At 37.6% G+C, this 16001-nt stretch overlaps 2 protein-coding genes across 4 annotated transcripts in view; one reads left to right on the forward strand and one right to left on the reverse strand.

The window, feature by feature from the left end:
- Positions 1–6247, forward strand: part of DONSON (DNA replication fork stabilization factor DONSON) — a 12089-nt gene extending 5842 nt beyond the window's left edge. For both annotated transcript variants that reach the window (XM_032175674.2, XM_032175675.2), the window contains 6 exons: positions 514–692; positions 1932–2013; positions 2118–2222; positions 2668–2866; positions 4587–4799; positions 5691–6247. In XM_032175674.2, coding sequence (XP_032031565.1) covers positions 514–692; positions 1932–2013; positions 2118–2222; positions 2668–2866; positions 4587–4799; positions 5691–5828 — 916 coding nt within the window. In that variant the 3' untranslated portion in view covers positions 5829–6247. The remainder of the gene's footprint in view (positions 1–513; positions 693–1931; positions 2014–2117; positions 2223–2667; positions 2867–4586; positions 4800–5690) is intronic.
- A 331-nt stretch (positions 6248–6578) lies between these two features.
- SON (SON DNA and RNA binding protein) overlaps positions 6579–16001 on the reverse strand; it is a 34540-nt gene continuing 25117 nt past the window's right edge. Inside the window, exons 8-12 of one of the 2 annotated variants that reach the window (XM_032175671.3) lie at positions 14922–15038; positions 10594–10741; positions 8402–8473; positions 8176–8291; positions 6579–7697 (exon numbers count right to left, since the gene is read on the reverse strand). In XM_032175671.3, coding sequence (XP_032031562.1) covers positions 7638–7697; positions 8176–8291; positions 8402–8473; positions 10594–10741; positions 14922–15038 — 513 coding nt within the window. In that variant the 3' untranslated portion in view covers positions 6579–7637. Of the gene's footprint in view, positions 7698–8175; positions 8292–8401; positions 8474–10593; positions 10742–11423; positions 11504–14921; positions 15039–16001 lie in introns of those variants that run through there. The other variant, XM_058427851.1, reaches the window with a different exon arrangement.

The raw sequence follows: 16001 nt of genomic DNA on the forward strand, positions 1-16001 counted from the left end.
CATTCTCCTGCCTCGGCCTCTCCGAGTAGCTGGGACTACAGGCACCCGCCACCACGCCCGGCTAATTTTTTGTATTTTTAGTAGAGACGGAGTTTCACCGTGGTCTCGATCTCCTGACCTCGTGATCCGCCCGCCTCGGCCTCCCAAAGTGCTGGGATTACAAGCATGAGCCACCGAGACCTAATTCTTTAATGCTACTTCTTGTCAGTCTCTGCTTCCTTTTTTATCAGCAGCTCAGAGAAAGTCAGCAAGCAATTCTCAATTAAGTTTTGTTTAAAGAAAAAATAAGTGTTTAAGTGGTATACACTGTTAAAGTATTGAGAAGTCATCAGTGAGTCCTCATAACCCATTTCAGTCTTTTAAAGCTAAGTCATACGTAACCACAAAAATTTAAACCATTATCTAAAATATTTGTGTTGTATTTTAAACCAGGTATCAAACTGAATTATACAGAATTATAAACATTGCATTAAATGTTTAATAATACGTTAAGAAATTTTTTTTACTTCATAGGTCTGTGAGCTTTACTTCTCTATATAATTTGCTGAAGACAAAACTTTGCCCCTATTTCTACGTTTGTACCTATCAATTTACTGTCCTGTTCCGAGCAGCAGGATTAGCTGGAAGTGACTTAATCACAGCTCTCATATCTCCAACAACTCGAGGTTTAAGAGAAGCTATGAGAAATGAAGGTAAAAGTTTAGGTTTAAAGTGAGAATACTATACTATATAGTAAACCTATTTTAGCCTAAAATGTATTTAAATTTAAAATGCCTTTTACCAGTTGATTAGCAACATTAAGAAATATATTATTTATTTCTGGTTTTTTTTCCTCCCCCACAATTATTTAATCCAGTAGTTCCCAAACTTTTTGGCACTAGCGATCAGTTTCATGGGCAGTGGGGAGGATGGTTTCGAGATTAAACTGTTACACATCAGATGATCATTCTTTTTTTTTTTTTTAATTCATTTATTTATTTCTTTATTTTTTGAGACAGAGGCTCGCTCTGTCGCCCAGGCTGGAGTGCAGTGGTGCAATCTCAGCTCACTGCAAGCTCCACCTCCCGGGTTCAGGCCATTCTGCCTCAGCCTCCCAAGTAGCTGGGACTACAGGTGCCTGCAACCACGCCCAGCTAATTTTTTGTATTTTTAGTAGAGACGGGGTTTAACCGTGTCAGCCAGGACGATCTCAATCTCCTGACCTCGTGATCCGCCAGCCTCGGCCTCTCAAAGTGCTGGGCTTTACAGGCGTGAGCCACCGTGCCCGGACAAGATCATCATTCTTATAAGGAGGGCACAACCTAGATGCCTCACATGCGCAGTTCACAGTAGGATTTGTGCCCCTGTGAGATCTAATGCGACCACTGATGTGACACGAGATGGAGCTCAGGCAGTAATGTTCACTCGCCAGTCGCTCACCTCCTGCTGTGCAGCCTGGTTTCTAACAGGCCACAGTCCAGGGGCTGGGGACCCGTGATTTAAACTGTTCCTTCCACATAGGGTTCTCTAAAATGAAAATCTCTAAAATGAAACACATATTGGGCCAGATAGTCACTATCTGAATATACTCTTCTAGAAATTTTTCTGTAGTACCAATTACCCCTTTAATAACAAAATTTTCAAACTGACTAAACCCATTAGTGGATCATGAAATCTATTTAATGGGCCCAATCAGTACTTTTTCAAAAAGTGAACTGGAATACAATATAATTTATGAAAGAGTGTTACATGTATGTGTTGTTTCCTGAACCTCTTTCAAGGAGATACGTTTTATGCATTTACGTAGGTTTGTGAAGAAAGCTTGAAAACTCTACTGCCTTAATAGACCATTTGTAAAAACTAACATTTCAAATTTTGTACACTCTAAAAGTACAGCATGCCTGTTAAATACTTTAAATGAAAACTCAGTTACATTTTTTTTCCTCATGTAGGTATTGAATTTTCTCTGCCTTTAATAAAAGAAAGTGGCCATAAGAAGGAGACAGCATCTGGAACGAGCTTGGGATATGGGGAGTATGTGATTAAAATAACTTTTTATATCATCCACTGACTCATGAAATAGATTTGCACAGGAACAGCTTTGTGAAATAGGGACTCTAACTGTAGCAATTTCCTAGGGAGCAAGCCATCAGTGATGAGGATGAAGAGGAAAGTTTTTCCTGGTTGGAAGAGATGGGTGTGCAAGATAAAATTAAAAAGCCAGACATACTTTCTATCAAGCTGTATCCTTTCAGTTGTTGTTAACTAGAATTACTTTTCACTGAATGGCATTAGTGAGAAGTTTAACATTGGCAGTTTTATGTGACTATAATCTTAAACTATCTTCAGGTCATATTAAAACTAATTCTCCATTGTAATATTAAATAAGCCCCTAAGTATCAGTAAATGGTGAACTATTAAACCTTTTTTAATCAAAACGTTCAATTGTGATTGTGGAATAGGTGTGTTTTGACTAGAGAAGAAATTAGGTTTAGGTGTCAGTTTGTAGCAAATTCAGATTGTTAACATTTTGATTGAAACATATGCCTTATGATTCGGTAAAGAGGTAGCAAGAGGATTTCCATTTCATTATGGAGAAAAGGTGTCACGGGTGATTCAGAATCAAGATAACTGCTTTCCACATTAGGTGAGATTTGCTTTTGCAATTTCCTTGATTGTCATCTTCAGGCGTAAAGAGAAACATGAAGTACAAATGGATCACAGACCTGAGTCTGTTGTGTTGGTAAAAGGAATCAACACCTTTACATTGCTCAATTTTTTGATTAACTCTAAGAGTTTAGTTGCTACCTCAGGTCCACAGGCAGGACTTCCTCCAACCCTCTTGTCCCCTGTTGCTTTCCGAGGTGCCACAATGCAAATGCTTAAGGTAATAAAAATCTGCATAACCTAGCTTTTAAGAAGTACTTTACTTTGATAGGATAAATTCTTGATTTAAAAAAAAAAAAAAAGAACCTAGCATTTTTACTTGGTACATATTTTCCTTTTGCTTTCCTCTCATTAAAAAAAGAAACAAAAATTATATAAGACAGTTACATCAAAGAAATTATGTGGAAATATATAAATTATATTATAGAAATCCTTTTTATTTTCTTTTTGAGATGGAGTCTTGCGCTGCTGTCCAGGCTGGATGGAGTGCAGTGGCATGATCTCAACTCACTGCAACCCCTGCCTCCCGGGTTCAAGTGATTCTCGCGCTGTGCCTCAGCCTCTCGAGTAGCTGGGATTACAAGCACACACCACCAAGCCTAGCTATTTTTTTTGTTTTGTTTTTTCTTGTTCGTTTTTGTTTATTTGTTTAAGAGGGAATCCAGTCTGTCACCACCTGGAGTGCAGTGGTGCGATCTCGGCTCACTGCAACCTCCAACTCTGGGGTTCAAGCGATTGTCCTGCCTCAGCCTCCCGAGTAGCTGGGGTTACAGGTGGGCACCACCACGCCCAGCTAATTTTTGTATTTTTAGTATAGATGGAGCTTCACCATATTGGCCAGGCTGGTCTTGAACTCCTGGCCTCTTTTTAAATTATATGAACATTTATTTTCTTTTTTTGGTTGGGGAGACAGGGTCTTGCTGTAGTGCAGTGGCACAGCTCACTGCAACCTCAACCATGTGAGCTCAAGTGAAATTCCTGCCTGGGCCTCTTGAGTATTGGACCACAGGACTGCCATGCCCTTTTCTTTTGTTTTTTTGGTTTTTTTTGAGATGGAATCTCACTCTGTCAACCAGGCGTGTGCCACCACGCCTGGCTAATTTTTTTTTTTTTTTTTTTTGTAGAGACGGGTTTTCACCATGTTGGTCAGGCTGGTCTCGAACTCCTGACCTCATGATCTGCCCTCCTTGGCCTCCCAAAGTGCTGGGATTACAGGCATGAGCCACTGCACCTGGCCGCCCTGCATTCATTCATTCATTCATTCATCTATTTAGAGACGGAGTCTTGCTCTGTCACCCAGGCTGGAGGGCAGTGGCTCAATTTTGGCTCACTGCAAACTCTGCCTACCGGGCTCAAGCGATTCTTCAACCTCTGCCTCCGGGGCTCAGGCGATTCTTCTGCCTTAGCTTCCCAAGTAGCTGGGACTATAGGCTCACATCACCATGCCTGGCTAATTTTTTTGTATTTTTAATAGAGATGAGGTTTCACCATGTTGGCCAGGCTGGTCTTGAACTCTTGACCTCAAGTGATCTGCCCACCTTGGCCTCCCAAAGTGCTGGGATTATAATCATAATAAATTATACATGTAAATACAAAATACATGCTAAATCTTAGCAATAAAATTGAATGGATTTTAAATTTTGCTTTTCCCAATAGTCTGCATTGACAGTGTATTACTAAATCAGATAAAATACTATATGAAAAAATGGTATTCTCTGGAATATACTTCACCTGAAAATCTCTTAATATGGAGAGGTTGCTGAAAATTTACTAAGTATTTGTACTCACATAACATTGTTTAGATGTCTTGGGAAATAGTTTTGTTCCATAATTGTTAAAGAGTTCGGAAACCCCAAATGGAAATATATTGAACATATTTTTGGCTAGGCAAAAGGTTGAGAGATGATCATAATTTTCCTTTTCTCTGCATTTTCATGAAGGCACGAAGTGTAAATGTGAAGACACAAGCTCTTTCTGGATACAGAGACCAATTTAGTTTAGAGATTACAGGTCCTATCATGCCTCATTCTCTGCATTCACTGACCATGCTGCTCAAATCGTCACAGAGTGGATCTTTCTCTGCAGTACTATATCCACACGAGCCAACTGCTGTATTTAACATCTGCCTGCAAATGGACAAAGTACTTGATATGGTAAGTAGACACCTATGAGCAGACTGTTTTTAGTTGTAGTTTCCTCAAACTAGCTGGAGGGAAATTGAGTCATTTATGCTGAGTCACTATTGTGTTTCAAGTAATTAAACTGTTACTTATGAATTACTAGAGGAAGGAATAATGTCTGTAAGTTGTTTATGTGAGGTAGCTTTCATGAATTCAGTCCAAGTACAATTTTTTTGTTTTTTGAGACCGAGTCTTGCTGTTGCTTGGGCTGGAGTGCAGCGGCACGATCTTGGCTCACTGCAACCTCAGCCTCCTGGGTTCAAACAATTCTCCTGCCTCAGCCTCCCAAGCAGCTGAGATTACAGGCATGTGCCACCACATCTGGCTATTTTTTGTGTCTTTATTACAGACGGGGTTTCACCATGTTGGCCAGGCTGGTCTTGAACTCCTGACTTCAGGTGATCTGCCCACCTCGGCCTCCCAAAGTGTTGGGATTACAGGCTTGAGCCACGGCGCCTGGCCTCAGCCCAAGTAGTTTTAACAGTGACTAAACAACTTCCCATTCCAAAAAGGGGCAACTTTTTCATTTCCTCTTGGATCCAAAACTCAGTAGTACCTGATTCCTTTATAGTTTAAGGAAACGATTCACTGTGGGTATTTAACCATATTTGCCTTTAAGCTTGAACATACTTAAGGTTTTTAGAGTTAGAATTAAGACCTTTAAAATTGTCTCATGCATCTCAGTTGGCTAGACTTATAACCATTAATATTTTGGGATTTTGTCACTACAAAAATTCTTAGGATCAACTTCTGTTGATAGGATGAATCACATTAATGAGCCATTTATTTGTCAGTCTCCAAGTAAACTCTTCTGTGTTTAAAGACTAATGTGCTTTTTACTGACTTGTACACACATTTCCACAGGAGGTTGTTCATAAGGAGCTTACTAACTGTGGTTTGCACCCTAACACTCTGGAGCAACTTAGTCAAATACCATTACTTGGGAAATCATCTTTACGGAATGTGGTGCTGAGAGACTACATTTATAATTGGAGATCCTGAACACCAAAGTAAGCCTAAAAGGAATCTTTGAGGAAAAAAGCCTTCTAGCAAGGAAATTCAAGATTCTTGAAGTTGAAGGAATATACTGAAATGTTTTTATAAACATAACTTTTATTACAGTAGCATCTAAGGTTTTAAATCAGTGTTTTTACTATTTTCAGATTAGATTTTTAGACATAAAGATGAAAAACTCAGATAACTCAAATGAGATATCTATATCCCTACAACCTAATTGTATATTGAGTAGAAACTGAATTAATGTTTCCTTGCAAATGGGAAATCACATAGCAGTTACGCCATGGCATTGTGACTAATGGCATCAGGGCAAAAATATGTTACTTTACCATTTACCTAAGACTGTTAGCAGGTTCTTGTTTTATAAAGGTAGAAAATAAATATAGACAACATCTACTCAGCTAGCTGATTGGTGATGCTTCTACCTTAGTATCTTTCCTACTGATCTATAATTCCTTTATTTTCACATATACTAAAACTTTTTATGTTAATTCAGACAAAAAGGCATTTTGCATTCCACATAGAATAGTGTTAAGAATTGTGAAGTACACTGAGCTGTCATGGCAAAGTAGTATTTAATGTGCTTATAGGTAGATAGGTGTGTGTGTGTGGGGGGGGGGATTGTATAATTCACATTTTTAAAATAAAAGTGCTTAGAAATCAAAAGCATTGGGTAAAGAAATAATAGTATCTAAGTATTTGTTCACTTTATAACCCAGAAAATAAAACACCACGTTTATTCCAGAGAAGTTTGTATTTGGGCCTTAAGCTTTTGAAAATAAAGTTTAGAGACAGAGCATATGAATACCACTGTAATACACATGAAATATTCTATCAGACCCTAAAAATTAACATAAACTTTAACTTTCTCATAGTCAACAAAATAGTGGCTGGTTGCCAATTTTATTAGATAAGTTGGTTACAGCATTTTAATTATCATTTTACGTCTACCTAGGTGTAGCTGAAATTCAAAATGCACATCAAAGTAAAACTATATCACAACTCAATGCCATACTAAATGTACTTGGCCTCTGCAATAGAATTCTAGTCAGACTTCATTTTTTACTCCCTTCTTATGACCCAAGTGGCTTTAACAGGAATGCAGGACTTAGTGCTGATCATCACACAACATACCACTTTCTTTTTAGAACCTCTACAAAATTTTGAGGGGAGATGGTGGCATTAGCCCTGTGGAACAGATCTTGATCACCTCAAGAACACTGGCCCAGTATCTGTCCAGCAGAACCCATTGTGAAATAGTACAAGGTGCACAGCCCTTCACTGATTACAGGCAAGTGTTACAGTAGCCTAGCCATAAGGAAGGGGAGTTACATCATAGTACAAAATACAGTATAAAAGCGTTATTTAACATTCCACACTGAAGATTACTCTGATGCCTTCAAACAGTCGTTTGGATGTTAGCCACTTAAACAAATACATCACTAAGGTAAACAATATAAACATACCAAAACCCTGTATGGTTAAATACAATTTCCATGGTACAAAAATCAAAGCCTGGAGATGTTTTTACAGATTGCTTTTTATACAATGTCTTAAATTGCCAAATATTTACAACATTAGAGAGGAAATACATTGTGATGCAGAGTAAAATTATCTGAAATGATTATTATAAAACCTCAATCTATCTACGTGAGGCACTCCTGAAGCAAGTGGCATTAGCCATGAGGTCCTTTGGTACAAGGCCCATTGCTTGAAGAACCACAGTAGCTGCTGTGGCTTTAGCATGCTTCTTATTAGGGCTGGCAAAGCTGGGCTGGTAAGCGCTTCCATTTATCAATACCTATTCAAGAAAAACATACAATTGGGCTGGTAAGGGCTTCCATTTCTCAATACCTATTCAAGAAAAACATACAATAAGAACAGCATCAAACTTTAATATCTATTAGCTTTGTATTTTTTCACTAAATGCTAGAAAAATAATTTACAAAAATATAAAACCCATACTATGTAAGTCAAATTATAATCTCAACCCAGAAGCAGCAAATCATTTGGAAAAAGGGACTGCAAATTAAGAGCAGGTCTCCAAATTGAGAAAAAGACTGACAAAAGTATTAAATTAATTCCCCACTTTCAACTAGAAAATAACAAATTGTATACTATATTTTGCCCCTTTTTTTCCAATTTTTAAAAAATAGGACATTGACAAGTCATATTAAAGCACGCTTCAGTATTTAAACACCCCACCACTTAACTACAAATACAAACCCCCCACCCATGAACAGACTCTTAATCCTGTGATCATGTTTACCCCTCACCCTCTAAGTCATCACATTAATAAATATATACAATTAATGCAGAAATTCATATTTACCCTAAAGAGAAAATGTTTGCGATGATCAGGGCCACTATCATGGACCAACAGAAATTCAGGTGGTTGCCACCTTCTCTTATTACAGATTTCCATCAAAGCAGACACAGGATGTTTGCCTGCAAGGGGGAAAAATACCCAGTTTCAAATTATTTCCACCAACTTCTGCAACAAATAATGAATTCAAGGTGGGATTAGGGTAAGAGGAAATTCAAAAATGTGCTCTCACCTGACAGATCTTTCATTGCAGCAGAGAAGTTCCCAGACCTTTTTTGTGCTCTTTCTCCTACTGCAACAAGACCTTTAAAAAAAAAAAATTGTTCACTAAATAAATTTCAAAGCACCGCTTTAAAACAAAGATCCCTCTGTAGGAGTCTGAACCTCAAATGTATGCCTTCAAATAAAATCAACAGATTCCTAGTACACTTGATTTCTCTATCAATCTTCTCTTTCTTCTCTTTTACTGTTTTTCAGCATATAAGTTTATATTTAATATTCACAGATCTTGGTATGAGGAATTGTAATAAATACCAAATGTAAACAGAAAACAAAAAGTTAAGTATGGCCAGGCACAGTGGCTCATGCCTGTAATCCCAGCACTTTGGAAGGCCGAGGCGGGTGGATCTTCTGAGGTCAAGAGTTCGAGACCAGCCTGGCTAACATGGTGAAACCCTGTCTCTACTAAAGAAACAAAAATTAGTCAGGCGTGGTGGCAGGCGCCTATCATCCCAGCTACTCGGGAGGCTGGGGCAGGAGAATCGCTTGAACCTGGGAAGCGGAGGTTGCAGTGAGTCAAGATCATCCCTGGCAACAAGCAAAACTCCATCTCAAAAAAAGAAAAAAAATAGCTTATTGCCAAGTGATTTCTGCAGATTTACTGTCTCTTAAATAAGCTTCTGTTAAGATTCTTCCAAAAAAGGTTAGGATTTTAAGCCACCAAAAATGTGAAAACGGTTGTCTCCAAATAGGTCCCTTTTTTCCTAGCAAACTCCTCTCCCTTCCTAACAAATGGGAGATGTTCTCAAAATATGAACATAACCTTTCTACATAACCTCTCTCTCCATAGGCTTATTACAAAGGGGATTAGCTACATTGCTAAACCCAAACACTGCTTTCCCAATTCCATATACAGGTTGAGTATTCCTTATCCAAAATGCTTGGGACCAGAAGTGTGTCAGTTGATTCCAGGTTTTCAAATATTTGCATTGTATTTAGTGGTCGAGCATCCCAAATCTGAAGAGGCTGAAATCCAAAATGCACCAATGAGCATTTCCTTTGAGCATCATATCAGTATTCAAAAAGTCTTCTGTTTTAGAGCATTTCAGGTTTCCAGATGTGGGATGCTCATCCTGTATGTTACAGGAAATTTTTCAACCTTCACTAAATAATTTCATGCTAATACAAGCTTTTCTAAACCTATCCTGGGAAATTTGTGGTTCTCTGAGAGCTTACAGTCAGGCCATGTCCCACAATTCCAAGGAGAATGCTTCCTGAAATTGTACAATACTTACACCAAAGTATGTGGTGCAGAGCTAGTTCATTTCCAAATTCATTAAGACAGTTTAACTGTTGAAGTTAGCTTCAACTTACTGTTTGATTACAAAGATGAAAATAAATCCCAGTTTTACATTTGCTAGCTTTTATAAATGAGGTTTAAACAAGCTATACAAAAATCATACTGAGCTGGCAAGCCTCTCACGATTCCACTTAACATTATTCCAAGGGAAAAAATTATTTAAAAGACGCCAATTAGCTATCATCTGTGGGAACGATTAAATACTTAGCAACTACATACAAGCTACATAGAACACACAGTGCTGCCCTGCCCAGGTATCTGAAGGTAAAAGGAAAACACAGTCAATGCTAACACTTCCAAGATGCCTTAACACAAGGCAACAGGAAGAAGTAACATTATTGTCAGCAGCTGGTCTACTACACTCTAACCCAACTTAACTACTGAGCTTGGAAAAAAAAGCAAACAGGGTTTATGAAATCTAGACTAAACAGCATTGTAATAAGAAATAATGAAGATGTGCTAAACTATCTGACAAAAAATAAACTAAACTCTAGAAATAAGGATGGTTCCTTGTCAAGAGAAAATAAAACGGAAATCCTTTTTTCTAAACATGAAATCCAGTTGAATTTGGAGGTGTAATAATACAATTAGATTTATACACATTTCCATATTTAGCAACTAGCATAACAAAAGGTGCCTTTTAAAAGTTCAAACTGGTGTCTCTATCCATAGGTATATAAAAATAAGCTGCTCTGTGAACCCCAAAAGGAGTTAATGTTTTTTCTGACAAATAGCTGTATATATACAAGAAGTGCCTTCAGTTCAGGATCACTGGGTTCAAAAGGATATATTAAAGGTAATGTTAAAGGAGGTGTTAATAAACATTCCAAAAAAGAACTTGTTACCTTTACGGTCTGTCTTAAAATCAACTAGGATGGGTTCCTTATTGCCTTCTTTGTTTTTTCCTAATCCTTCTCCTTCTCTCCAGCCCATTTTTCTCATCAAAACGGCTCCCATTCCTCCAGTTACCGGGGCTGCTCTTAAGAACTGATCCTATCCAAAGAAAGAAAGGTAAAATGTCCCCATTTTACAGTTAGAACTTGGTGACAGATTGTTTACTTTCTAAAAAGAGGAATCTTATTTTACTTCTAGATCTGTTATAGCAATTAAATGTAAATTCCTCTATACTTTATACATACTGTAGTGTGTATGTTCTGATTATTTGCACATCAACGTAATAGTATTTTGGAAGTCAAATAAAGACAAGTAAATGGCAGTTTTGAAACAGTAGCCCTCGTGCACCCCTCAAAAAAAAAAAAAAAATTAGAACACTCCTGTTTTCGTCCACTATTTAGGTTCACTGGTATCTCTTCTTAGCTTGCAAAATAAAAAGAAGGCAATGTTAAAACAATCAATGATATTAATTGTCCCAGGTGTACCTAGTTTATGAATAAAGCCCAGAAATCACTTAGAAATAGTTTAGACACTGAAGAAGCATACTGTTGTCATCCAAAGTTTTCTTCCCCATTCTACTATAAAGCAAGTATAAATATTTTACTTAGAAAATCCCTAAAGCAGCAAAAAAAAAAAAAAAAACTCTTGAAATTTACACAGTAACAAATAGAAAACAATCACATTAAATATCCTGTAAGTATGCCAAAATGAATTTGAACTCTTTTAAAACCTAGCTTGATGTTAAAAGACTTTTAAAAAAACTCCTTAAATGTTTACATACCTAGGCCTCGGTAGCAGCAGTGTTGTGAATAGTACGGCTGGCACTGACCGGGGCAAGAAGACAGCTACAAGGATTTGGCCCTGAAACAAGTTTCCATACAGAGGGGTGAAAGTTCACAGGTTATTCTGTGAACAATCATCTCTCTTGTATCCAACCCACTGAACCATAATTTCCATCAAAGCAGCAAACCACTTAATGTCCTAAGATGCACAAGTATATCCATTAGCATGGTCAACAGTTATTTTTACAGGTTAAGAAATATTCAATGCCTCTTATTAAAGGGCATCCATGTACATATAACAAACAGTATTAAGTTCTACTGTTGATCTTTATGGTCATTTTTTAAAAATTTGAAACACATCTCCAAATCATGCTTTATTTTCCCCTTGTTACTAAATTTTAGGTTTTTATGTTCTCTTACCAAATATATATATATAAATATACATATAGCAAAAGTCATTAACTTATCAACAGAGAGTAAAAAAACTTTGGTAGCTCAGGAAACAGTATGTATTCATATCTCCTATATTGATAAGTTAATAATACTAAATGTAAAAAAAAAAGTTTGTATGCAGTAGTAAAACTGTATCTATCATCTTTTGTTTCCCAGCTTTATAATTAAATGCTGGGGAGAAAACATGCCAATGACATGTGACTAGACATTAAGTTCATCAAGGTGCTCTGATGGAAGGAGGCAGCTGTGGAGGTAAAAACATACCCCTGGTTCAGTTCCTTATTTGGTGCAGGCCATGCAGTGTAGATGTATAAAGAGAAAGCTGATGCTTGGATATTAACTGCCTTGATGCTACACACCTAGAATGTCTTTTACTTACTTCCAGGTTCATCCGTCCCTCTTTTCCAGGGAACACTCCTAAAAAAAAGGGCAACTGTGCAGAGTACAATATAAATCCCCAAATAACCCAGGTTTCCAAGTTTATTTCCATTCCCTAGTATCATCATCTGTTTCTTTACCCCAATGTGAAAAAGCTGATTAATTTAATGAGACCACAATAATAAACTGTATTATCAGGTCACATCCCAATCATTCCATTCCAGAAATAAAAGTTCTTTTAAACCAACTACTTTAAATGTTTTACTGATTAATGAGAATACTGATAAAACTTTGCTTTTTTTTAATCTAAAAATATACTGCAACAAACTAAAAAGAACACAGAGGATGTTGGTATTCCACATGTTTTTTAACACATAAGGCAGATGCCGGACTATACTAAAGAAAAGCCAAAATGATCATTTGACAGGTTTTCTAAACACAACTAAACATTTAATGAGTAGGCAATATTTGTGATATTTAACAGGGATGATACATCCTAAATTTTCAGCTGCCTAATGACTTCTACATGTTGTGGCCCATTTTTAATTTTAAAAAGTGTCTTTTTAGTTGATAATAGCATCAAATATTCTTCAGTAATTCTATACAAATGAATCTTTTCCTATAAGTGCTACTTTTATCTAAAATTTAAAATTTGGTCTGAACATTATCTTTATCTCATAATTTATCAAAATAATTTGCTTCCCAAAGTATATCTTACATAAAATATAAAGTCGAAGCCTTTTTTAAAGGTGCTACTAAATATTTTAAAGTTATTTACTTAAAGTCTGTTAACTGCCTACAAGACTGCAAATACCAGAAGAAATTATTTTAGGGGAAAACCAATTGAGTCAGTAAAAGATTCACTTTTTAAAAGTTATTTAAGTTATTAACATATTTAGAAGTATACAAACATTATGGATCAGCACATCATTCGATAAAGACCAAAATTTTGTAATGGAAGCACATTCAGAAGTTTCTACCTAGCAGTGTACATGACTGTGTATTATGTGCCTATTTTCACACCCATAAGCTTTATTTCTAACTTCCTGAAATACTGGCTGAGTACTTAGCTTCAAGACTAAATAGTATTAAAGAATTAAAACTAAAGAAATAGATGGACATTTATAGTTCTTCCAAAGATGAAAGACATTTTTTCAAATATTATATAAATCACTTTCATAGTAACTATAATATAGAAGTCCAAGATTAATCCAATCTTTCTAACACCAACCCTCAGCAAACTACAGAAATTGTAATTTCTTAATGAATCTGTGTACTCACTATACACATCAGTGCAACTACTTCCCAAAAAAAGGCAGGCATAATGAGTATACATGATGTTTCATATTAATTTGTTAGTAAGATCAACAAAGATAAAGGTATCAAAATTGAAATAAATGTTACAAGATTAAAATACCCAAAGCAACCAATGTCTCATTTTTCAGAAATTCAGCTCATTCACTGGCACTCATAGCAACTCTCTATAGGTAACCATCACATTACTGATTACCACTAGACACCTTGGAGACTTTGAAATTCCAAAGAGTTACTTGCCCACGATTACACAAGAAGTCAGGAGTACAACAGGATAAAGAAACCTTCCCAATCCATTAGACCACGCAGCCTCCCAGTTTCAGCACTGCTATGCTGCCAGTACTCCTGTAACAAATTTCCCATCACCCATCCAACCAAGCTTTGTCCCTTCACCAGAACGTGTTTCTTCAGAATGCCCTTCTTAGCCACCTAAGACTCCCCCAATGATGAGGCAGCCGTAGGTGGAGTTCACAGGTCTCACTGCAGAATCTGAAACCAGATGTACCTACATCTTCGTAGCACGAGGCGTCCATCCTCTCCCTTGATTTTAGGTCTTACATATCTGTTTTGTCATGAAATTAGTGGTTCTCAAATTGAGCCTGTGGATCACCAGAGGCCACTAGGGCCTAAATGGTGGTCCACAGATTAATCTCCATCCCATCCCCTTCACCACAGCCCACCCCACTCCAGCCATCCTCCCTCAGCCTTCCAGTCCCATGGCAAGATGACCACATGCAGAGCTAATACTAGGGCCTCCCCACCACTTGCTGTAACCAGCAGCTGACAACCAAAAGGACCTGGGGCTACAGGTCACAAGAGGAGTGAGGAACGGGGGCCAAGAGATCTTACAAGAAGGCACAGGCACTAATGAAGCGGGTGGGGTGCAAGGGCAAAGGAATAGAGGAATGGAAAATTAAGGTGGTAGAGTGCTCTTGGGGGCAGTGATCCACCAAAAATAAACCTGTAATAAAGTATCCCATGATGAAGAAAAATTTGAGAACCACTGCTTTGAAATGATTAGGTTAGTAGTCCAGCAGGAACTGTGGAATATTCTGAACAGCACCTGATACGCTGTTAGCGTTCAAAATACAGTTAAATCACCCCTTCAAAAGCAGCAGTAACAATTTTTAAAATAACCTTATAAATTAGTGGCTCTTGAGCCACATTTATACATTTGCCATTTTCTCATGAATCCAGTCCGTCTTCAATGTCTGCCCTGGAGCATATACACATAGCAAATTTACTTGGAACTTTGGTTAGAGTCACTGGTCTTTTCATGCAGTTTTAATAAACAGTTTCCAAAAAATTTAAACTTTTTGTTCGACACTTTCATATGCACATATACTGTGTACCTTTTTAATCCAGGCTTGGGCACCAGTATTGGCCAACTGTTCTTGTGTCAAAACCTGTACTCCTGTACTTCCTGTGAACTGGCCAGGAATAGAGTTCAGCTGAGCCCAGGCATCAATCTGAAGAAAAGAAGTAGTCTCAGTTAACTAAATAAAATTACCTGATTAAAACATCACTGGTAATAATTCACTAAAAATGGCTGAAAAGCAGACTTAAATATTTAACTTTTAAAACATATTTAACATTAAATGTTTGCCTAAACTTTCTAAAGAAGTAGTTTGACAACATTTAGTGAATCCCATTAATAAGATTTTGGAATGTATCTAAAAGCACGGCTACTAAAAAATACCGCTGTTAATATTCTTCAAACTATCACACAGATACACTAAAAATGCAAAAAGGAGCTCATATGATAATGGGTCCCCACTCTCCCTTCCTATCTCATACAAATGTACTATAATACATGTCATGACAGCCTGGATTCTTAATTACTTCCTCTGAGACATTATACAGACTAAATTCATGACACAGGTTTAAAGAGTTTAAATATAGGAAACTGTCCACTTGAATGCATGAACAACTTTTTTTTTGAGATGGAGTGTCTCTCTTGTTGCCCAGGCTGGAGTCCAATGGTGCGATGTCTGCTCACTGCAACCTCCTCCTCCCGAGTTCAAGCGATTCTCCTGCCTCAGCCTCCAGAGTAGCTGGGATTACAAACAATCACCACCACGCCCGGCTAATTTTGTATTTTTAGTCGAGACGGGGTTTCCCCATGTTGGTCAGGCTGGTCTTGAACTCCTGACCTCAACTGATCCGCCTGCCTCGGCCTTTCAAAGTGCTGGGATAACAGGCGTGAGCCACTGCGCCTGGCCGTAAAACACCTTTCTAAAAAAGCTTGTATACTCTTTTTCAGTCACCAACATTTGTTGTGATAAAGAATCAGCTGTGGCCGGGCGCGGTGGCTCACGCTTGTAATCCCAGCACTTTGGGAGGCCAAGGCGGGCGGATCACAAGGTCAGGAGATCGAGACCACGGTGAAACCCCGTCTTTACTAAAAATACAAAAAAATTAGCCGGGCGTGG

This window comes from Hylobates moloch, unplaced genomic scaffold (assembly GCF_009828535.3).
Source record: "Hylobates moloch isolate HMO894 unplaced genomic scaffold, HMol_V3 SCAFFOLD_14, whole genome shotgun sequence".
In the NCBI taxonomy this organism is placed as follows: Eukaryota; Metazoa; Chordata; class Mammalia; order Primates; family Hylobatidae; genus Hylobates; species Hylobates moloch.